This window comes from Bombus pascuorum, chromosome 8, assembly GCF_905332965.1.
Source record: "Bombus pascuorum chromosome 8, iyBomPasc1.1, whole genome shotgun sequence".
NCBI lineage: Eukaryota > Metazoa > Arthropoda > Insecta > Hymenoptera > Apidae > Bombus > Bombus pascuorum.
The window spans coordinates 8,741,120-8,765,179 of record NC_083495.1 but is presented as its reverse complement, the minus strand read 5'-3'; the positions used below and the strand labels follow the sequence as shown (position 1 = coordinate 8,765,179).

The window sequence follows — 24,060 nt, the reverse complement described above, 5'->3', positions numbered from 1 at the left end:
ACAAAAATGCCGTTTCGGTAAAATTAATGTTGTCTTTTATTGAAATAGAAGCGCAATTGTGTGCATTTATTTAGCTTTATCGTATTAGTTGAATTATAATCATCTACGTATATCATTTCAAGCTTAAGTTAAGTTATAAATTAACTAATAATATATAATTAGAATTATTTATTTCGTCGAAAATATTTTGCAATTCGTGAAAATTTCTCTATCCATATATGCACATTCCGCTCTATTTTTTTATTTAATTTAACTCGGAATATTTGCAAATCAATGATGCCATTAAGATGACTTATAAAAACTAAAGCGATGAATAATTAATACAAATGTGAATGCAAATTAAGAATAATACAATGTTAATAAACAGACGCAATCATTCTAAAAACTGCATATCATGAAGTATGTGATATGCATTATATAAGTTGCACAACCTAAATTACTATATCGTAAAAAATGAAGATACATTTCATGAAATTTAATTGGACAAAATTTCGTTTCTCGTTATACATTGAAATCTATCTGTTTTCCATACGAATTACAATAGTCGTTTCGTCATTGCATTACACATATAGCAATAACTGAATCGTTCAAATATCGCGTTAAATAAAAGCATCTACTATAATTACCATGCGTACAAATAAATATTATAGTCCGAAATATAACAGTCGAAAATAGAAAATATAATCATTTTGGATCTAACGTATTACGCAACAAGAGAATGAAAAACGAAGTGAACACACATTCCACGCAAGCCAATTAGAAAGCGATCGTGACCAGAAAAAAGGAAAGAGAACTCACCTGATATAAATGATGACCCCGTTGGTGCATATCCTTTTCCATCCACGTGGTACCGTAATCGCTTGTTGCTGCTGCTGTTGTTGCTGCTGCGTAATCACTGCACTACCGTTCATCGTCAGCACTACATTTTGTTGAACTTGATTATTGTTATTGTTCGAGTTGTTGATGCGCGGAAGCGGCGGTTGACGCGCAGCCTGCTGCGCGCACGAACCGCCGCCGTTAACCGTCGTCGCGGCAGACAAGCCGTCGTGTGCCGATTGACTTTGACTTTCGGGGCTGCTCAGGCTACTATAAGTCGACGATTCACCGGTATCAGATCGGACAGAGTCACAGCTAGTCGCACCACTACCACCACTACCAACAACAACAACACTACCGCCACCACTGACAACACCGACGTTCGAACTGGACGAAGAAAGCGACGAGCCGGTTTGGTTATCGAAACCGTCCTGTTGCCGGCTCTTCTCGTCCATATTGATACGTTGCTCGACACTGTCGCCTTGAAAAACACTCGCGGACGCTTGAGACGGTTCGTTTCCTTGCCGTACATACGCGACACAAGCGTCGTCGTTTAAAAGACTGATACAACCCTCCCCGAGATTACCCTGCGTGATTTGACTGCCGCTATTGTTATAACCCGTGTCAGCTAGTCTCGCTCCAGCTGGATAAATTTCACCGTGGATTCTCGATGGAAATAATTTGTTGGGTAGCATCTCACCGGCGTTCACCCTACCGATCGGCTCTACGTTATTAGTTGCGAGGTTTTCGGTATTATTCGAGTCGTTTTCCAATGGATTTCGGTTCGCCGGATTCTTCGTGTCGCACGCCGACACTACGCACGTCATCGTTGTGGTCGCGGACGTGCTGGTTGTTTCAACTAGATTCGTTTGTCTGTATAATAAACCGTTGTTGGAAACGATTGTTCCGTAATCTTCTTCGTCTTCGGTATTACTGGTTGACATGGATCGTGCCGATCGGCTCGACTCTCCATCGGTGGACACATACTCGAGTGTTTTTAACCGACAACAATTATTGCTGCCAGCTACGGCAACTGTGCTGCCAACGGCGCTGTTATTATCGTTACAATAAATGGCGGTTTTGGCGGGAAACGTCGCCGCCGCCGTCGCCACCTGCGGCGGCAGAATGCCGGCGTACGTCGCCTGCTGCGGAGACTGATAGCCGACTGCGGTAGCAGCAGCAGCAGCGGCGGCGGCATTCTGACCGACCGCCGTCGCGTACGCAAAATTCTCCCCCGATACGTAGACTAGAACGCTATTTTGTTGAATCCCCTGTGCGTGCTGCGGATGCTGTTGCTCTTGCTGTTGCTGCTGTGATTGCTGCTGCTGCTGCTGCTGTTGCTGTTGTTGCTGCTGTTGTCGATTATGATGATGATGATGACCGTGATTCGGGAGAGCAGGGTGCGTGGACGGCTGCTCAGGCTTGCCGGCCATGGTCCAGGTCCAGCAGCGCTGCAAGTAACCCCGACACCGACATCACTGGAACGCAGGTAGCACGCCTACGTGGAGACACCTCCAAGTTCTGCTGCATCCTCCATAAACGGGAATGATCACGCGTTTCCCACCACCGAAATCCACCGCGTTCTTTCGATCGTTCCTCTTGGCCACGTACGCTCACCGATCATTACAATCTCACACCTGTCATCTACGTTCTTGTTCTTCGACATCCTCGGCTTTACCGCGCACGGCATACCAAATGGATAGTTTCACCGATTGTTCTTCGTTCGGTCGATTCTTAATTTCTTCGCCAATTTTTAAATCACATCCACGTTCACAAACACTTTCCTTGTTTCTAATTACAGACTCGTACTAACGGTGCCAAGATTTTGAAATTGGAGAGCATCCGTCGGATCACAAACACGCGCTATTCACCGGTCAATGTCCGTCTAACCTCTCTCCTGCGATCGGTGCACTCTACCATGGTACTAGTTTCGTTGGTTGTTCGTGACTTTAATGCGTCGGAGATCACAGTAAAATTACGTCAGTGTTATTCTCCTTATCCGACGATCACATGTTACAAGAAAATAAAAGACGAGTCGACATCTTCCATTCAGTTAATATGTTTTTATTTTGAAAACTTGTTTGCTCCGATAATAAGAGCGTTATTTCACTTTCTTCCGATTGTATACTTATGCGGGCCAATAGATTTCTTTCATGAAAGAACAACTCAAAATCGAATAATTACTAACAATGGATAAGTAAATCGTGTTTCATTAAATAAATCCTATGACATCTGCAGTGGGAAGAAAACAATTCCTTTGAAATTGTCATTCCCTATACCGGTTCGATGTAGAGCAAGCGGATAACATTGTTTATTAGGAAATTACGCTTCTGCTGTCATTTACAAGGTCGATTTACAAAGCGACGGCTCGCTCATTTGTCTCGTTCACCGATTCAGTCGCGTCGAAACAACACAATGGGGCCAAGCATTCAACTAACCTAGACTCTTCAACACACTGTTATTTGTAACGCGTGTACTAGGTTACGCCGAAAAAACGACGTTACGAGTCAGAGATTTTTCTCAACGTTGCAGACGCCAATAAGTAACGTTTAAGTAAACTTTGGTGAAAAAGAATGCCACACTTCTAAACAAAAAAAAATTGAACTATGTAAGAAAGTCAGGTCGTTGAGGTCGTTGTGTCATTGCCACGGTCCCGTCGCGTTATTCGTGGTCGCAATTCTGATTACTCCGTTTCACATGTACGCACTTCTCAACCGAGAAATAACGAAATATCATTCGATTATGTCATTACGAGCCACTGTCACTAAAAAAAAATACGCTACTCTGAATCTTCGTTCACACACTAAAGAAGAAAGCCATTTTCTTCGACACTGAATACGTAAAGGTTAATAGTGACCGAGCCACGACTCACTCGATCGGTAATGGCGCGAATGCACTCTCGGTACAAAAAACACTTTATATTGCCGTAACAATTCGCGTTAAATCGCACGGACGGACGTACGTCGTGTTATGACGCTGTGTCATCGTCACAGCAGCAGTAGCACCACCACCACCACCACCACTGCCTCCACCACCACCACTAGTACTACCACCACTACCACCAGTCGCGGTTACGAACTCGGGTTAAGTTAACTAACCCTCTTCTCGACTCGAACACCTGCGCGGGCCGCGCTCATCGTTTTCACCGAACCTCACTTCTTGATCGCGTGGAAACGCACGCTTATTATATTCTGACTAGCACCGTCGCTTCGCTTTCTCACACTGATCCCTCGTTTTCTATCTCGTAATCACTTTCTTTCGTGAAACACTTCTTCGACACCAACCATCGAACGAAATTCCATTTTGCAGATCTTATGCGTACGCTGTTTTCGCGTAACTGATATTGGAAAAATATGGCTCCCTCCGCATACCCAGAAACCTTTGCGGCATCTCCGACGTCTGGCTTTCGGGCACTCGTATACGCACGTTACAAAAACATCGACCCTCGCCGCGATTATATCGCCATCGTTAGGCTATTCTACGTAACTCAAAGGCACATTAACATTGTTACTGCTACTAATGCCACTATTTAATATACTCCCATGCGTATTCCGTTTAAATTTATACGTGCATAATAAATCTTTCGTAAGTGCCGACACTTAACTAAACTAAAACTGAAAATTTAGGAAAATAATTTTCTTAAATATATATGTATATATAGACATACATATATATGCGATGATTGTGAAGAAAATTGAAATATAACATGCACATGAGGGATCAGAGGTCGAATTTTAAACACTTTTCTTTGTTTTGACATACTTGACATTATACTTTTTCCAATTTATTTGAGATGATTCAGAACCGTACTAATCAATCACCAATTTATCTATAATAAATAAGATTATAATACGCGTCTATTTTAATTCGCTATAGTAATTGCGGGCGAGTACATGACCTAGTATACAGTAAATTATGTGAAGATTGAAGGCGTGTTTAATTTAATGCAGCCGTACGATCATTAAAATGTACAGTTGTTTACGCGCATTATTCAATTTTAATGAAATATATTATGATATTAAAAAGAGCAATTTTTTTATAACGTTACTGAATACATTTTCTGAAATTATGCTTTTTACTTTCAGTTCCAGTATTATGGTTATAAATAAATACTAGAACGCACAAATCTTGTTTTTTATTACAACAGATAATGAATACGCGTAGGTATAAGTCCAGTTATACACACAGGAACCACATTTTTTCCACGAATTATATTTTGAATAAACAAGATTTTTTTTTAATATCGTCATATGTCACTATATGAGACTATAAACAAATATTAAACACTACCTACATGTAATGGAATAACGTACCACTGAAAAAAAAAAAGTAATTTTGAAGTCTATAGATCAAGATTACATTTTATTTCTGTTATAATAAATGTGTTCATCGATATTTCATACTATTTTCACGATCGTCATATTACTAATGTAGACATCGATTTAAATTCCAGAAGCTTGTATTGTAATAAAATACTAATAATTTAAAGAATTTCAAGAAATATGCGAATACAGGTAAGGTTACTAATTTTGTTCGACTGTCTAACTTCTCGCATTCGCAGTATGCGCGTATCGATGAAAGTCGAGAACTTAAATAGAAAGATATTCACAAATAGCGAAAAATAATCAGAACGTTCAGCGTTATACAGTGGACTTGATTATGTTTTGCTTTCATTATTAACGTTACACGACGTTACACGACGTCACATTAGATGTTAGATAAATTCAATTTTCCTTATCACTCTGCTTACTGATAAGTACATCTCTTTAAATACTTTTCTACAGCAAGCGATGAAGTAATTTGTAACCAGTTTACCAGCTTTCACCAGAATTTATAGTTTAATTCAGAAGTGATAATAAATGTACCATCAACAGCGTTTAAAGGTCTCCTATACAATTCGGTATTTGTGTATGTGATCTTTATACCAGAATCAATAGTGATTCTGCAGGTGTAAGTTTCACAGTCGTGCACTTATCTAAACATTTTTCTCAGGTTTTTGTCATCTGTCTTGAAAAACTTTGTTATGTGTCCGCATTTTTTCGTCCTTCTGTTAATACATGATTCAGAATCGAGCGAATGGGACAAAAGTTTAAAATGAAAAAATGATCATATTTATTGTGAGATTGATGTAATTGAATTAATTCGTGGCACATTGAACTCCAGAAGAACCTCCTTCGTCTTCCTCATACGCTTGTCGTTGTTCTCTTCGCTTCACTTCTTGATCTGGATCCAAGTCCATAAGAGAACAATCTTCTGCTCCCTCTGGAATTATAACCTCTTCTCTCGGTGGTAAACATTGTTCAAGTGTTGAAATGACAGACGGGTCCGTAGATTTCGGGAAATTCACTACAAATTGAATTATAAGCCTGCCGTGTGTGAAAGGATCTTTGTAAATCGGCATTCCCTCATTCAGAATGCACTTTAAGTCTCCGTGTTTTACAACAGATCCAGGATATGAAGTTATTACTAAATCTCTACCATCTAGAGTGCGAATTACTTTCTGGAACCCACAAAGAGCTTCTACAAGCTCCAATTGCATCCTCATAATTAAATCGTGACGCGAACGCCTAGAATAATATAATTAATAAGCATTATAATCCAAATACGATACAATACTGTTAAATGTGATAATATACATTAAACATAACAATTATATAAAATACTAACTTGAAAATCTCGTGTTCTTTCTCTTCAAGAACAATCATAATATCTCCTGGCTCGTAATCTGGTTCTTGATCACCTTCTCCAGCAAAAACAATCCTCTGGTTATGTACCATACCTGGGTCAACATGAACTTCCAAAATCTTCCTATCTCTAATGGTTTTTCTGCCGCCACATTGTTTGCAGCGATCACGTGGATTAATGCGGTCTCCTTGACCTTTACAGTCTGGACATATACTTTGCAGATGCTGTAGCATTCCAGGTCCTAGTTGCTGTATTTGAACTTGCATACCAGAACCATGACATGTTGTACATTGTTCCACAGAACCTTTCTTCCCACCAATACCTGATAAAAATATATTGATGTGCAAAATTTCATTTCCCATGTTCAAAACATCTTTAATAAATATTACTATATAATATGTACCTTCACACTTATCACAAATGACATTTTTCTGTAAAGCTAACTTGCGTACGGTTCCTTTATACAATTCTTCTAGCGAAACGGATAAGTGATGTATAACATCCTGACCCTTGCGTTCTCTCCTACGACCCCTTCCACCAAAACCTCCACCAAAGAACATATCAAAGATATCCATTGGCGAAGAGAACACATTGCCTCCTCCACCACCTTCTTTTAAAGCTTGTTCCCCACCTTGATCATAAATTCTCTTCTTTTCCGGATTTGACAATACTTCATATGCTTGTGAGATTTGTTTGAACTGTAATGTCAGAATTAAATTTAATAGTCAAACTTTTGTTTTATAACATTCAATTAGAATCTTTAGCACATTGTTACATTAAAAATACGAACTTTTTCTCCTTCATTAGGATTTTTATCAGGGTGATACTTTAAGGCAAGTTTTCTGTAAGCCTTTTTCAAATCTTCCTGTGTGCAACCAGGTTTCACACCCAAAACATCATAAAATGTGGTTTCTTTTACCATTTTTATTAATTTACTTTCTTTGGACGATCTTCAGTTGTGATTATATTGCTCCTGCTAAAGACCAAATAAAGAGAAAATATTATTATGATTATACACTTTAATTATCTATCATTTTTACATATTTAATATCTTTATAATCACTTATCGATATTTACTTTAACATGAACTATTAAACATATCAAAATAATGTTTTGATTTTTACGTTTTCTTCTTACAATTATTAAGAACATATAGGTATTTTTGATAAAATTAATGTTATAATGTTTATTGTATATATTATATTAGTTTTTATCATTCATTATTTATACTAATTATTTGCTAATTATTTATATATATAATATATATTTAGATATATATTAGAGGCTGGTTATTCCTACTGTTAAAACATTCCTCAACTTGAATAACAAATATATAATTCATTATTGTACAATTTTCTTTTTACATTAATATGCATGAATTTAATATGAAATACATAGTATTTATTTCATATTAAATACTTAATTTTATGTAGCAGACCAGTTATATACATAACAATAAATGTACATTTTCTTTTAGAACAAAATTATTTCAAAATAATAAAATAAGAATCAATATTTATTATAATTGATAATACATATATCAAATAAAATAAGATTACATATAAATACACATGTAGTATGTCAATTTATATATGGAAACGTAATTAAATTCATGTATGTTACAACGTAGTAAACATCAAAAACAGCTTTAATATCTGTTACAATAGTTTTATGAAGTATAGTAAAAGTATCACGCAGTTATAAACTATACTTTTTTATTAAATGATTATTTATTTAATTATATTTGTAAAATATTAAACAGATGCACGATGAAAAGAAATACAACAGCAAAAATCAAACATCAACTTGAGATATTAATCGTTATGCAATTTAGGAACGTATGTCCCTGATGCACGTACCATGAACTCATTACTCATGTAGTGTTATGTATTTGAATTAAAATTCATTAAGTATAGATAAACGCAAAAGGTTGAAGAAAAAGAACTCCATATTTCTTTATTGTTTTTGAGACAGATAATTTAAGATCAAAATATTAAAATATGTTATTGATATTTATATACGTTGTACACGTTTTAAACATGGAAATTACGTGTAATGACCTTGAACTTCAAATACTTCTAATTTTAATATCGATATAACATAATTAAAAGTATATATATAAAATGAAAAAGAAAAATTATTTAAAACTTGACAGATCCTTATAATCGACTTAAAGCTGAATAAAAATGTTATAATTAACGTAGAGAAGTCTTTAAAGTGTATTAATACGCTTGTAGAAAAGTCCAGCAAATTGTATCCATGTGCGTGTTTCGTTTCAAAATGGCGACGACATGATATTTTAAGATGATAAAATATAATTAATTGACATAAAAAAGAAAATTAAAACCTCGTTCCAATGTAACGCAGTGTTTGTCGTATCGTGAACAAAGAACACTACACTTTCTAGATCCTTCTACTAACGTATACATGTATATACACATATGCATACGCAGATACTGGAGGTTTGGACTGCCGGTAAAAAATTGAGTAACAAAAGAATAATAAAGGACAAAATAATGATTTTCCAAAGCAAAAAAAAATTAACGTTATCTTCCAATTTAAATGGTATAAGTGAAATTGGAGATGTAATTAGAACTTATTACGTCTTAAGTGACAGATTATACTCTGCAACTTCAACCACGTTTGGTATTGACACGAACGAGTAAGGCAATAGGGGAACATCCACCATTTTTCAACGTTAAAGTGCGAGTCATGGACGAGCACGACTTGTACTACGATAAAACTTATTGACGAGTATTTCGTAATATACAATATGCTTCAACAAGCATACAACTATTATTCAACCTTCAAACACCCACTTTAAATTCCCGTACCAGTAAAAAGTCCTGAAAATCGCTACAATATTCCATAAGATTCTTATGCTATACCATAAATTGACTCTACACGTTACCGCTATGCGAATTCCTACCTCGAGAAAATTTCGCGAGTTCATAATCGATCGCACGATTCAACCATGAAAATTCTATCCGTTTGGACGTATTTTCTAAAATATTTTGAACCTTACGATTATTTGTGTTCAATCTTACCTGTACTAGCAGAAAGAAAGCTACTCGTGTAAAATATTCGTGTGCTGTTAACGCTCGTCTCACTCCACGTAATACTATTTGACGAACGATTGTGAGCGTATAGAACTCTCACCAATATTACTGCTCGTACCGTACCCGTTCTCGAAACTTCCTAGGAGTGTAATGGACGTTACACGGAAGAGAACCAATCAGATGGTCGAAGAATTGCAGTCAGCGCCAAATGCAATTACGGTCTTCCTAAGAGTCTCACGAGTATTTGTCCCAGTACTCCATCGATAAAGTAGTAAATAATTAGTTTCCGTATGTTAAAACAAAGGAATTTACAAATTAATATTACACAATTTCTATGTGATTTGAAATTACAGTGAAATAAAGAAAAATTTCAATTAAAAAAATTTTTAATTTTGTTTACAGTAAAATACAAATTTAAAAATCCAAATATACGTACAATACTTTTTAAAAATATTCTTTTATTTTTAATAATACTAAAAGTAATACTATTTTAAGTAAATAGTATTTTATTATAAAGTAATGTGATAAAACTGTTTTAAATACTTATTGAAAGCTTATAGATATTTTAATAAAATTTAAAGTCTAAACAAAGACAATGTTACATTACTCTGATTTTTAATGAATACATATCATCTAAAATACTTAACAATATTGTATAACATTTTAAATAATTATTTTGTTTAATTATGCAGTTAATACAAAAAGAAAAATTTTGTATCGTTACATAGAATAATTGTGACGGTATATTTAATAATATGTGTCTGTTCAACGAAACGAGGCAGTAAACGTAAACAAAATTTGATTGCCGTGGTTGTAACCATTGGTTGCTGACTAGTAACATTCGAGATTCATGTCTCGTCGGATAGATTATAGATCGCGCTGCACGTTTCCGTAACAGTCCTTTTACTAGCAGTACCATAATACAGCAAAATGGTATGTATTTTGTATCCCAAAAATATTAATTAATCGTTGAACAAAATATAGAATATTTCCTTAAAATGTTATCAATGATATATAATTACTTGGTTTTTTACAAATATAATTCATTGATACCACCTCTATCAATATTTAACATTTATATTATTATAGCGTGACATCTTCATTAATGGTATAACACTATAAATGAAGAATGAAATGTAAATAGAAATATTTTGTTTAAATACAAAAGTGGAATTATGAAATTAAATGTTTTTTACATCTTTTTAAATATCTTTATGTAAGACAATATAATTGTAATGTAAAGCAAAACATAACCTCGAAATTGGATTATTGTTCTGTATTATAGACGGAAGGCGCTGTTACGATTAGAACCAGAAAATTCATGAGCAATCGGTTATTATGCCGAAAACAAATGGTATGTATGTATATTAATATTTATTATTTATTTTTAATTGAAGTAACATTTCCTTAGATTTTTGTCTTTTGCTGTCATACCACATGTGAAAGTGTATCATGCTATTTATGTGTATATTATTTCAACACTTCAACTAATAATTAATGAAGATAGAAGTTTCTATTATTACAATTAATATTGTATTCATCTATTTTTCTGTACTCATAAAACAATGTCTTTTTATAGGTTGTGGATGTATTTCATCCAGGACATTCATCCGTGAGAAAAACTGAAATACGTGAAAAATTAGCTAAAATGTACAAAGTTATGCCAGATGTAGTTTTTGTGTTTGGTTTTCAAACTAATTTTGGTGGTGGCAAATCAACTGGATTTGCACTGATCTATGATACATTGGACTTTGCAAAAAAATTTGAACCTAAATATAGGTTAGCTAGGCATGGACTATTTGAAAAACAAAAACAGACAAGAAAGCAACGAAAAGAACGTAAAAACAGAATGAAGAAGGTTAGGGGTACAAAGAAGAGTAAAGTAGGAGCTGCATCTAAAAAGGTGAGATAATACTATACCTATTTTCAATTCATTATTTTTAAACAATATCCCTTAATATCATTATATTCACAATATAATTAATAAGTATTCAAATAGTTTATTAAAATTTTTGATAATATAAAATAATTGGGTGATGACAATAATTTAAATGATTTAGAGATGGCAATATATATTTATTTGATGATAACGCTTGTATATATATTTTTTATTTCAATTTAAATATTTTAATAGGATCTGATAAATACATATATATATTTTTTGTATATATATATTTTTTATTAATTTTTGTCTGTCAGCGCAAAGTGATATTGATTTACATAGATTTCTTATTCATATTTCCATTGAACTTTGATATACATTGGGTTATTACATATATATCAGGTTCGAAAAGTTTCTTTTGTTTTATAAGGAAATAATGGATGCATAACATTTTTCATTTTTTATTATTTTATCAAATTACGTATGATCCATTTTGTTCTATCAAGTTAAAGATCACAATGTTTGACAGATTAGGTTTCATGTTTGTATAAAAATGTATGGCTGTAAAAGAGACATTTTTCAGTCAACCTAATACTTACACCAATTCTTCTTTGGATATATTTTTGGATTCAATGGATACTTAATTTAAGACATTTTATTAAAATATTCATTGACAAATTGTATCATTACAAATTTCAATCATAGGGAAAAGCAATATAATAAACAAAATTAAATATCTTCTACAAATTAAAAATGAATTAAAACTAGTGTTAATGAAAAAGAATTTTATATTTATTTAGATTTTAATTCTGCATTTTCATTTTTCATTAGTTATACCTTCTAACTAATATGTAAATTTTTTAGAGGAACATACTATTAATTAAATATATGAATTCATTCTCTTCAAATCAGTTTTACAATATTTGAACTGAGCAAATAATGTATATATCTATATAATCAAAAATATTCTTAAACATAAAAATTTTTAAACATGAAAAAGAAATATAGATAATAGTAATATTAACACATATCTAGTTTTTTAGTAAAATATAAAGTATTTTAATTTTACATTAAGTATGACAATGAAATTGTTTTATATTGATTTGATTAAATAGTTTTTAACTTGTTTCAAATTATGTATATGTATTTTTATATTATTTCTATGGTATAAAAATAAATTATGATACGGAGAAACTGGATTTGTGAATTAATAATGTAACTGTTATATAATTTCGATACAATAAATTTTTTACAATTATATGCGTAAAATGTACATATAAAATATTATATAATTATATAATTTAGTTATATGAAACAAAGAAGAAACACATAATTTTTGCATGTTATTCAGTGGTATACGCTTTTTATTTGCATTCTAGGGAAGGAAGTAGTCAAATGGTCATCATTTGTACTACAAACCTGAAGAGGGAACTTAATTATGATGCTCATATATGGTCAGCATGCAAACTTCTAAGTTTTAGTTTCTCTTTTATGTTTTCTTGATTTCTTCCTTTCTAGATTTGGTTAAATATATTCTATGTTGTGATCTTCTTTATGTAATATGAATTTTAATTGAATTCCTGTAGTATAGTTTAATTGGATTCCTGTATATTTCGTGCATTGTAACAATTGCTCCCCTTTCCACATTGTTATTAATTTCTCGTAGGATAATATAGAATTAAAAATTGTCCATATATTTTCCAATTACGTGTTAACTATCTTTAACTGTAGTTTATTATAGAATTATTAGTTTTGATACAATCAAAGTTAATATTAACTCTTTGCCTTGAAATTTAGGGACATCTAACAGAATCTTACATATTATATTTCAGTAATATCTAAAAAGTAGATCTTATGTATATATTACTTGTATTATCTTTATTTAGGAATAAGTGCAAGATAAAAAACATTAGAGAAGCAAATAAAATAAGAGCACTTAATCCTATATTGAAGATCTCCTCCTATATTAGTAATATGTATTTATTGTTATTCTGATTCATGCTTCTAGTAGAAGTAGAACATTTTCGCATGTGTGGGGTGTAATGTTAATTAATGTTGCAATTGAACGTTTTACTGATATATATATTTTTTTTTTATTACAGTAAATCCATAAGACATCATGAAGACCACGATTTGTTCAACAGAGACGTAAAAATTATTATAATCATTTATTACTTCAAATAATTATGATAAATTTTATGGAATAAAAGTGTACTCTTCTCGATGGAAACAATTCATTTCAGTACCCTTTTCTATTATACCTCATTGTTTATATAACATTTTATCCATAAGCATTGTGAGAACATTGTATGATATACAAACATATTCTAATAACATAAATGTGTATTTTCATATAAAAATGACCAATTTAATAAAAATGCCGGATTTAAAGAAATTACGAGATATTGTTATATGTTGACATAAAATGTATTATCCCATAAGAACTTCTACAGACCCTTTGTGAACAAAATCGCTATCGGTTTCACTCTCTTCCAATCCTTTAATTGTTAATGATGAACTCTCTGACGAATCAATCTGTTCAGTGTTTTTTATCGTTGTTTGCGGATCAATTTGTTGCGTCACAGGCGTGGTTATAGATGAAATCGTTTGCGATGATTCCGTAACTTTTGGATCATTTGTAAAATCAAAAGTCTGTTCAGTCTCTATTTTAGTCGTGTCTTTTGGCTTAATGGTACTTGGTGTTTGAAAATTTAATTCATCAGAACTATCTTCATATCCGTTTTGATTAAATCCTTTTTGTATAAAATACCAGTCGCCAATACGAAATCCCCAGTCTTGATTAGGATCAAAAGATAAGATGGCTACAATTTATAAAAATTTGTACGAATTAAACTAAGAAAATATTAATGATTAATGATATAATAATTAACGTTAACACATTATAACAAAAGATAATTTATGTTTAATCTTCATTAATCTACTGTTTATTTTTATTCTAATTGTCTACTCTAATATTCTTGAAATTTATAAAAAAGTTATAGGCATAGTATTAAACAATAATTTTTATTTACATAAATTTAATAGATGCCATCCATGATTTTTTATTGCATTTTGTAATTCAAATTTATCTAAGTTTAATATTTCAATTGTCAAAGGAGGCGCTGACGTAGTTGCTAATCCAAATAATCGTTCGTGAATTTGGTTTCTCAATTTAAACAGCCAATCTTGTATCTCCAGAAAAAATTTAGCATTTTGGAAACCTATTTGTAATCTATTATTTTCTGTAATAAGAAAAGTTAATTATTTCTCCTGAGTTATGAGATAGTGCATTAAAATGTATTCCTAGATATATAAGTAATTTACAAATATTACTTTATATAAGGAAATCTTTAGATAAAAGTTTTCGCAAATATATTTAAGTATTTAAACAGAATGTTACTTTTTATTAAAAAATCTATCACATAGAATTTCGTCACTATATTTAACATTTACAAACTGTAACACCTCTATTATAAATTTCAGTTGATGTGGATAGATCACAAGTAGCAAGTAGTAAAATAGTAATAAGAACACACATCTTTTTCTTAGAAAATACTGACATCTGTGAATAGATGTTCATGCTTTTATATATACACCGCCGGAAACAAATGTTCTTTATTGCAATAATTTTATAGAGAATTAAGTAAATCCGGCGCAATTACTGTTATACAACTTGGATGACCTTGTTTTTCGCAATTCTGACGATATGACTGTTGTAGAAACAAAATCGACACGATAGTGAAGTCATGAGAATCAGATTCTCTCAGATGCAATACAGTAATAAATGTAATTTAGAAATCCAACTCTCTTTATACAGTTATATTTTGACATATATCCTCAAAATCAACAGAAGTACGAGACGAGTACAAAACGAATACGAAATCAGCACAAGATTTAGGGATTTAACTTTTGTTAAATGCACACGATATTATAATATTTCATAACATATTGTTATATTTAATTAACTTGTGACAAGACATTAATGGAACTAGGCTGTAGATTTCAAGACATTCAGCCTTACTGATGAAATTCAGGCAATAGAATTTGTACAAGAACTATTGTCTATTTGATATAAACTATCATGTATTTGATATAAAGTATTATGTATTTGATAAATACTGTAATATAAATCATTATGCATTTATCTTATCATGTATTGTAAACATGTAATACATATTTTAATTCTTAAATTGTCCCATCCAGGAAATATCGTGGTAATTCAGATTGGATTAAGTTTAGTACTGTATAGTGTAAATATTATGTCAAATTGCCATTAATATCAGTACAGGGCACGGTCATATAAACTGTTTGATAGAATATTTATAACGTTAAATGTTTATTTCGTGATATTTCTAAATTTTTAAAAAACTTTAAACTTTACTTAGGTGTACTAGATCAACATTTTTAATTAAGTTAGGTTTAAGTGGCTGCATAAATCCATAGTAACGAATATCATCCATCTTAAGTGGGATTAGTATCCTACATTGAATTGTGCCGAGTATTAAAAAGTTCAAGCCAACCGAATTTCCATGTTAAGCAAATTTAGTACGAGGTTTTTTAATGTAGCAGATATGATCTATAATTTGAAGAAATGTTATAATTGTGCTTCAAATGCACAGCAGATCATCGTTGCAGCAGATCGGATGTCTACAGCGCGAGTGTCGCAGGCTACGTGTATGTACCACGCAGATATGTTGATTTTCTCTTAAACTCCAAGCAGAATTGAAGTCTCTGATATTATATCATATTACCTCCTTTATTGTTAATTCTTCTTTGTAGTTATTTAGGATCTCTTTTATGAGGTTAGTAGAGTTAATAGAGACAAACTGCTTTTCAGTTAGACTGAATTTTATATGTTCGGTTCTATATGTAAAATAACCGAGTGAAAGTTAAAATATCAAATTGTCTGCTTTTTCATATTTTTGCTTTGATTACAACGCTAGAATATCGTCATACTGTGACTTATGAAAGTAGGAAGCCAATTGTGGCTGACATAATATCGAAATAGGTATGATATTTTTTGCATCCTAACGGACTAGGCCTTTTCGGCTTCGTCAACCATGTGATCTTTAAGAACACACACTAGTAAATATTTTATTGTATTGTAAATTATATGTACAGTAGCCAATTCACTAAAAGGACATGAGGCTGCAACTACAGGTTGAAACGCAGCCTAAAGTCTGCTTGGAGCAAGTTGGCTGCTGCTTTCAATCACATGTAGAAGCGAGTTCGTTCATAGCGACGCGCTCAAGAAAATTCTTCCCAAAATCTCAATTATTGAAAATCTGAGATTTCAGTTCAACTCGAAACAAGTCTTCAAGTGATCATTGTTTGAATACGCATCAGTTTTTCTAAGAAAAATCTATTTTTTGTACATATTCTACTGTAAAACACACTGGTGAACATATGCCAAATTGTGTGGAGCTGAGTTGAAACATTAACTTCGATGCGGTAGCTGATGTAAGTACAGAAGCTAGATATAATTTTTATGTTAGAGAACCTAAAGCCTAGATAAGTAATCTAGCTTTATATACCTGTGTAAAGTTAAAATTGCTGAAATTTTAAAAATCTTTACTGTAAAAATATATTTGTAACGTAACGTAACCTATTAATGCGACGGTCAGTTGTCTTATTAGTTCAGTGAAAAAGATATGTTGAATAACTGTGTTTATTTATATCTGTAGTATAATTGGAACGTCTTATGAAATACTGTTTTTGAGAAATGGCTGTAATTCTAATATTTCTAAACAATTTGGGCCTCACTCAATGAATTCGCTGAATTGTTGTCTTATGATGTGACGCAGACAGAGACGGACTAATGTTTTAAGGATCCCTTATCAAGATGTACATATAATTTGCAACCACTATTTTGTGTGCTTTGGGTAAAAGATTTAAATGATGCAATAAAATTAAATGAAATAAAAATAATTACAATCTGTAATGCCTGGCACTGAACAATTTGATCGTATTCGTCATGTTTGGTATGATAATACACAATCAGTTTTTATAAAAATATTTATTTCTTTATATTTGTATTTATATTGTGTTTGGAAAGATTTTAACTCGACATTTTCAATTTTAATAAACTGAAAAATTTGTTATGTTATGGTACCTAGGTCATTATCGAACTTGCTTAATAAAAATATGCTTACATTTATTAACTAATATTATTTATTAATATAGATTATTATACGAATTTATTAAAAAGACAAAATTAAGTTTCTTATCAAAATTTCATACATTAAATCATGTTAATAATTTATGTTATTTTTTACATCTTGAATTATGTTGTATACTATAAATAAATATAATACTTTTATTACTTACTAAATACTTTTATTTATTATTTCATGTTTAAAAAAAGATTAATACATACATATATGAAATTTTCAAAATATTCATATATCAATGTTTTATTAAATATTTCATTATTTAAATAGCCAAGAAAATTGAAACAAACATATAAAAGAATTGGAAAAATTACACGATAGAATTATTGTATCTACATAATGTCTACATAAACTATGTAAATAAATAAATTCCATGTTAAATGCAATATTATATCTTATTACATACAAACAAGGAAAAAGTTGGTATTATGTATTATAGTCTATGGATGTTTTTGTCTTAAACTAACCTCAAATTATAATATGTCTTACATGTTCATGTACAATCGAGTTTTACTTTCATTCAAGTGTGTATAACCAAATATTAAATACTGTATTATAATATATACGTAAGTAATCTGTATATTAAATGTATTATTAAATGTATTATTTTTGCGATGATTCTAAGATAGTAATATAGTCAATATAAAATAAAACAATCCTGTAACTACTTTCATTCGAATTCTAAGTTTATTTACCGTAGTATATAACTGTTACCAATTGTTTAATATAAGTACTATAATATATTTGTTATTATATATTATGGTGTGCATATATATGTGTATATATATATATATATATATATACATACATACATACATACATACATACATACATACATACATACATAATACTACATACTATATATAGTTTTGGAGGGAAATGATAAGCAGTGAAACGGGAGAAATAAAATGTCGGCTCGTTTAGTGTGATTTATATATGGTTATATTAAAAATGTATTAACTTCAAATTTTTATTTAGGTTTTAACCCTCTTCTTAAATTAAAATGTTCGAAAACGCATCTCCTGATCTGAAACATGAATATTACAGAGATGATGAATTTATTGAAGAATTTGAACATAAACCATTACTAATATGTATACCTAAAGTAGAACCTCTATGTTCTAGTACAACTGATTTAATTGAAGATACATCAAATGTGGTAAGTAATTATATAATTATTAATAATTATTAATATATATATATATATTTTTTTTTCAAATATATAACTTTCTTTCTCCTTTTTTTTTTATATATAAGCTAGATATTTTTAGATATAATTAGTTTTAAATATATCGTTAGATGAAGATAGTTTACTATTGTCAAGAGTTCAGTAAATTTTGGTTTGGTATTATAATTAGAAAGTGCACTTCATATTTATGTATTGTGTAACGGGATGATCAGCTTGTGTCTCAGCTAACTAATGGTGGGAATTTTAAATTTACATATCTTTTTGTTATAACATAAGTCGTATGTTCCAGTATTATATAAAAATGTAAATCTGATATTCATTTAAATTATTAAAATTCAAAAAAAGATTAATATACTACAAAACATATATACATAAATATTGATATAACATAATTTTTTATTGATAATAATTGTTTGAAGATTTGGGGATAAAATTATATGAGAGAATAAAATACTCTTATGGATGTGATCTCAAATTTTGTTTTTATTACCTGGTACATAATATAAAAGAAATTATTGTTTTATAATGTAATAATAATTTTAATTTTAACATTGAAGATACTAGATATATTATTTTATGAAGCACATATTTTATTATTATTCATTAAGATAATTATACATTTATTTAAGAATACCTATGGAAGAAAGTTATACAAACTATACTAAGTTCCTTAATTTTATAAGTTATGGTTAATATGACATTGTAAAAGATGACGAAGGATATTAAACTATACTTTACGCTCTTTATTATAACAATATAAATTTTATTTAAGTAAAATATTAATGAAATAGAAACTCATGTACATATATAACTGTTTTTATGTGTTTCATAATTTTAGAAGGGAGAGATGACACCAATTCCTTCGACTATTCCATATAAAATAAAAGATCCCATTATTTTACTTGAAAGATGTGATAAAATATGGGAAACACTAAAAGTTATAAAAAATGTGCAAGGTACAACTAAGATTGATACATCTAATGCACTGCCATCGGCAATAACGACTTCAAAACCATTATATATCGAATACCAACCAGTATTAGGTAACAACAATACGGAATTGCCAAATTTTAAATTTTATGTGAAATCCAAAAAAAAGTTATTTCATTGTTCTATATGTGGAAGGCAATATACTGAAAATCGGAGATTGAGATATCATTCAGAAAAAATACATGGTATTTACATAGCACCAAGACGACATCTCAAAAATCCTGATAAAGTGAAAGAAAAAGATCCTAACATTGTTGAGAAAGAGGAAGATAATTCTGAAAAGGTTTCATTAAAGAAAAGTGAAAATAAATTACATACTGAAGCTTCATTGTTACAAAATGTGTCGTCACCAAATAATAATAATACAGTTGTCCCAAATCTTCACTCAAGAAGAAGTAAATCTAATAGTCTTGTATGCAATAATAATGATAATCATATCAATGGAACTACACAAAATGACCAAGAAAAGAAATTAACTAAAGAAGTAAGACAAAATGAAAAAGTAATCTCTGCACGAAATTCTACAGCTTCATCAACATGCACATTGTGTCAACAGGTTGTAAGGAATATAAGAAAACACTTAACTGATTATCATAAAATTGAATCCCCTGATTTTATGTTAAAGAATTTAGATAAAACATGTACTGCCTTAAAAAACAATAAATTAAAAAGAAAATTTTCTAGTGACGAAGACGAAATTGTGGGTGAAGTTATTAGAAAAGAACATGATATTCAAAATAAAAGACGAAAATTATCTAAGAAACGCGGGCAAGGCAATCGTCAATGTGATATATGCCTTGGTATTTATACAAAGAGGAGTTTTTATGAACATATACGTGTTCATCGTAATCGTGGAGAAACGAAAGAGAATTTCCATTTATCCAGAAACAGATATTTCAATTCTCCCATATACTTACAATCGAAATTCAGTTCTGTGCACATGTCTTTTGAACATACAAATAAAGATAATTCTGAATTTCATAAAAATAAAGAGAAAATTATGCAAAATGAGAATAAGAGTAACAATATATCAGATATAAAGTATTATGACAAACATAAACATATTTGTTTATGTGGGAGAGTATTTCGTAATCCCTATACATTGTTTATGCATAAAAAAGTATGTACTTTTATAAATGATGTGAATCAACCAATAATAGAAAGTAATGTAAATAGAAAAAGTCGATATGATACAAGAAGTGGTTCTGGTAGAGATTCTGGGCTTGGAATTAACATAACAATAAAGAAAAAGAATGATTCTTATGAAATTATTGACAAAGATAATACAAGTGAAGATAATATTACAAGATTACAATTACAAGATTTCAATCATCCAAAAGACTTTAATTTGTCTAATGATGTTCTAATATTAGCTAAATATAGTGAGAAACATAGTATTTTGAAGATCCAATCTGCTGATGAAAATATTGATATTGACATTGAAGAAGATTCACAAACCAATTCCTGCGATGATGTTATTTGTGGTTCCTCAAGTGAAATAGTAAGTAATTTGTGCAAAGAAGAAAAGCAACAAGAAATAACAGAACCAAATAATATATCTTACGCAAAGAATGTTAAGTCAAAACTTGGCAAACAATCTAATAGTGTTACAGTAACTTTTGCTAAAAGATATAATATTTGTGTATGTGGCTCTAAATTTTATACTAAGAAAGCTCTCGACATTCATACTAGTAAACATCATTTAAGATCAGAACTGTTATGTGGATACTGTAAAATTAGTCTTCCGAATGCTATGGCATGGAACAAGCATTGGTGTTCTGTTAATGAAGGAAAACGGTTTATATTTGTACCAATGGAGCTTAAGTGTCATCATTGCAGCGACATTCTAAATACATATAAAAAGTTTGATGAACATATTAAGCATAAACATTCTGATCCTGTAGTACCATTTCAATGTTTTTATTGTTCTAAACGGTTTTCTAATATTACATCTCGTAAAATGCATTCTGATGCTGATCATGAAGTAACCACCTGTTCTATATGTAATAACAAATGTGATGATGTTATGAAATCCAGGCATAAAGCATATCATTATGGACTTGGATTTCCTTGTCATTATTGTAAAAGAACTTACGGCAGTAAAAACTATTTGTTAAGACATATGAGAAGAGTTCCTCATCATTCTAACATGAATCATCTTTCATAAATTTTGTAAATTTTATAAAGAAAAGTGGAATACTCAAAAAGTCATGAAGATGTCATAATAATTTCACTGAAATAGATCATTTAAACACGTAGTTTGATTTGTGAATGAAATTAACTATAATATGATTTATACTTCATTTCACTACTTTTCCTTTTTTTTTCTAATTAAGACAGTAATAAATAATACCCTTAGTTATAAAATATCATTTTATTATATATGTTATATATTTTCAATGTAATGAAATATGCATATTATATTGGAAAGATATGCTATGCTACATTGTCTAGTGTATAAAATAATGTGATTATATATTAAATAAGTAAATATGTATATAAAAGTGTAGGTTTAAGCGATGTAAAGGTGAATAAAAATTTCATAGTTTGAAATATTATAATAATATCTAATTTTTATTCTTTAGATACACAATAGAAAATTTAACTCAATTGTAATCATAAGTAAAGTTTTAACATCAAATGATTAAGTAAATATTGTAAGAAGTCATAGTGATTGAACATTAAAAAAACTACTGTTTTTATTATATATATGTATATATATAATTTAAATATGTATATTTTTAACACATTTCTGACAGAGGGATTTATCTAAATACATTTGTATATACCCCCGAGTAATTCGGATAACACAAGACGCATTGATTCAATGTGTTAATGATAGTACATATGTATTTAGAGAGATAGTTTATAGCTATAAATATAGTTTTATTTACGTTAATTATAATTTAATTGTTAATTCTCTTTAGTTATCAATTGCATGTACATAAGAATGAAAACAAAATACGGAAGTATACCTACAAAATATTAACGAGGCAAATGCTTTGTAGTTAATAAATATGTTACATAGTTATTATTAAAACCGTTTTTTCTTTTTAGGTAATATTAATTTATCAATATTGATTGTTATGTAAGTTTTTAGTTCGATTCGTTTTATATCGTAGAACATAAGAATTAATTAAGTATTGATATTCTTTTACTGTTTATATTAAAGATGTGATTTTTTTGGATTAAGAAACTTCTTTTATGTATTTATGTATTTTTATTTGGACACGTCGTGAACTGTTTCACATTAAAATATACTGTTGGAAACATAAATGTTAGCACACTATTGAAAGCAGAATAACTTTTTCAAAATTTGATTAAAAGTCTTGAACTTTTCTGGGGAGCTAGAAGGATTAGTTTATTACATTTAAAAACATTTTTGAAAAAATTCCAGTTGGTCGAAGTAGCGAAGAAAATACTTAAGGTCATTTTTTACAACTTTTTTATCGGAACCTGTAACGAAAATTTAAAAAATACATGTTGTAGATTTATATTCTTTACACACATGCCGAAAATTTTATTGAAATCGGTTGATGCAGAAACAAGCAACAGGCATCGAAAGATGAACAAAAATGTAGAGTTATCACAGTTATAGGCCGTAGAGTAATAAATAAAATTACAGAAATCTGCCATTTTTATCATTTTTAATCGTTTGTAGCTCATAGCAACGTTAACCGCTTTTGATGAAATTTTCAACATATGTATAACTGATATAAATCTACAAAACGGATTTTTTAAATTTTCGTTACAGGGTCAGATAAGAAAATTGTAAAAATCTTCACGATTCTGACCAACTGCAATGTACAAAAAAAATTTGTTTCTCTTCATCTAGGAAATTAATCCTTCTAATTCCTCAAAAATTTTAAGTCGTTTGGAGCAATTCTAAAAAATTATTGTATTTTAAAAATTGTACTAATATTTATCAAGTTCCTAACTGCATATCAATTATTTTATATATTATGTATTATACCTTTACAAGTATAAACTACAATGAACTTTAATGTAAATAATAATTTATCTTTTATGATTTTATAATACAAATTCAATACGAATTCTCATTCCGATGTTGAAGTGTTAAATAATAATAAATACCACCCTGTGAATCATGTGCAAATGTAAATGTAATGGCATATTAATATTGATTGTGAAGATAAAGGAGAAAAATAAAGCAACTTCGGTTTGAATCGTATAAAACTATAACTTTCACCTTCAAATTATTGATTTATGATAAGACTATTAAGTAACATTTATTAATTTCTTAAAGGT

General features: G+C 30.2%; 5 protein-coding genes across 8 annotated transcripts in view; 2 read left to right on the top strand and 3 right to left on the bottom strand.

Annotated features, from left to right (window-relative positions):
* The window catches only part of LOC132910002 (mucin-2-like), a 708,972-nt gene that overhangs the window by 376,726 nt on the left and 308,186 nt on the right, over positions 1-24,060 (bottom strand). Inside the window, exon 2 of the mRNA XM_060965343.1 lies at positions 799-4,219. Coding sequence (XP_060821326.1) covers positions 799-2,249 — 1,451 coding nt within the window. The 5' untranslated portion in view covers positions 2,250-4,219. The remainder of the gene's footprint in view (positions 1-798; positions 4,220-24,060) is intronic.
* Positions 4,937-9,717, bottom strand: LOC132910021 (dnaJ homolog subfamily A member 1). The gene is made up of 5 exons (XM_060965379.1): positions 9,549-9,717; positions 7,292-7,477; positions 6,905-7,199; positions 6,484-6,823; positions 4,937-6,383 (listed from the first exon to the last, which is right to left on the bottom strand). Exons 2-5 carry the CDS (start codon positions 7,421-7,423, stop codon positions 5,954-5,956), a joined length of 1,197 nt encoding a protein of 398 aa, XP_060821362.1. The 5' UTR covers positions 7,424-7,477; positions 9,549-9,717; the 3' UTR covers positions 4,937-5,953.
* Positions 10,412-13,675, top strand: LOC132910028 (small ribosomal subunit protein eS24). 2 transcript variants are annotated; one of them, XR_009658663.1, is made up of 5 exons: positions 10,412-10,493; positions 10,846-10,914; positions 11,140-11,463; positions 12,822-12,896; positions 13,545-13,675. XR_009658663.1 is itself a non-coding variant. In XM_060965387.1 (4 exons), the coding sequence occupies exons 1-4, from the start codon at positions 10,491-10,493 to the stop codon at positions 13,545-13,547; spliced, it is 399 nt and encodes a 132-aa protein (XP_060821370.1). In that variant the 5' UTR covers positions 10,423-10,490; the 3' UTR covers positions 13,548-13,675. The 2 variants fall into 2 exon arrangements, 1 of the variants encoding a protein (XP_060821370.1); XM_060965387.1 differs by lacking the exon at positions 12,822-12,896 and having other exon boundaries at positions 10,423-10,493.
* Positions 13,472-15,742, bottom strand: LOC132910024 (uncharacterized). The gene is made up of 3 exons (XM_060965381.1): positions 14,908-15,742; positions 14,475-14,684; positions 13,472-14,264 (listed from the first exon to the last, which is right to left on the bottom strand). The coding sequence occupies exons 1-3, from the start codon at positions 15,020-15,022 to the stop codon at positions 13,873-13,875; spliced, it is 717 nt and encodes a 238-aa protein (XP_060821364.1). The 5' UTR covers positions 15,023-15,742; the 3' UTR covers positions 13,472-13,872.
* Positions 15,893-23,978, top strand: LOC132910011 (zinc finger protein 510-like). Of its 3 annotated transcripts, XM_060965365.1 has the most exons (5): positions 15,893-16,244; positions 16,386-16,450; positions 16,564-16,902; positions 18,591-18,771; positions 19,640-23,978. In XM_060965365.1, exons 4-5 carry the CDS (start codon positions 18,616-18,618, stop codon positions 21,956-21,958), a joined length of 2,475 nt encoding a protein of 824 aa, XP_060821348.1. In that variant the 5' UTR covers positions 15,893-16,244; positions 16,386-16,450; positions 16,564-16,902; positions 18,591-18,615; the 3' UTR covers positions 21,959-23,978. The 3 variants fall into 3 exon arrangements, with proteins under 3 accessions (XP_060821348.1, XP_060821350.1, XP_060821349.1); XM_060965367.1 differs by lacking the exon at positions 16,386-16,450 and having other exon boundaries at positions 15,893-16,116; XM_060965366.1 differs by lacking the exon at positions 16,386-16,450.

What these genes read in the sequence shown, in the direction of transcription:
- LOC132910021 (XM_060965379.1), bottom strand. Translation starts at nt 7,423, where the DNA reads ATGGTAAAAGAAACCACATTTTATGATGTTTTGGGTGTGAAACCTGGT. An exon ending in CATTTGTGATAAGTGTGAAG is followed by an intron (nt 6,824 to 6,904) that starts GTACATATTATA and finishes TATTTTTATCAG; the next exon opens with GTATTGGTGGGAAGAAAGGT. An exon ending in AAAGAACACGAGATTTTCAA is followed by an intron (nt 6,384 to 6,483) that starts GTTAGTATTTTA and finishes ATATTATTCTAG; the next exon opens with GCGTTCGCGTCACGATTTAA.
- LOC132910028 (XM_060965387.1), top strand. An exon ending in TATTATGCCGAAAACAAATG is followed by an intron (nt 10,915 to 11,139) that starts GTATGTATGTAT and finishes GTCTTTTTATAG; the next exon opens with GTTGTGGATGTATTTCATCC.
- LOC132910024 (XM_060965381.1), bottom strand. Translation starts at nt 15,022, where the DNA reads ATGAACATCTATTCACAGATGTCAGTATTTTCTAAGAAAAAGATGTGT. An exon ending in AACTGAAATTTATAATAGAG is followed by an intron (nt 14,685 to 14,907) that starts GTGTTACAGTTT and finishes TTCTTATTACAG; the next exon opens with AAAATAATAGATTACAAATA. An exon ending in ATGGCATCTATTAAATTTAT is followed by an intron (nt 14,265 to 14,474) that starts GTAAATAAAAAT and finishes TATAAATTGTAG; the next exon opens with CCATCTTATCTTTTGATCCT.
- LOC132910011 (XM_060965367.1), top strand. Translation starts at nt 18,616, where the DNA reads ATGTTCGAAAACGCATCTCCTGATCTGAAACATGAATATTACAGAGAT. An exon ending in TTGAAGATACATCAAATGTG is followed by an intron (nt 18,772 to 19,639) that starts GTAAGTAATTAT and finishes TCATAATTTTAG; the next exon opens with AAGGGAGAGATGACACCAAT.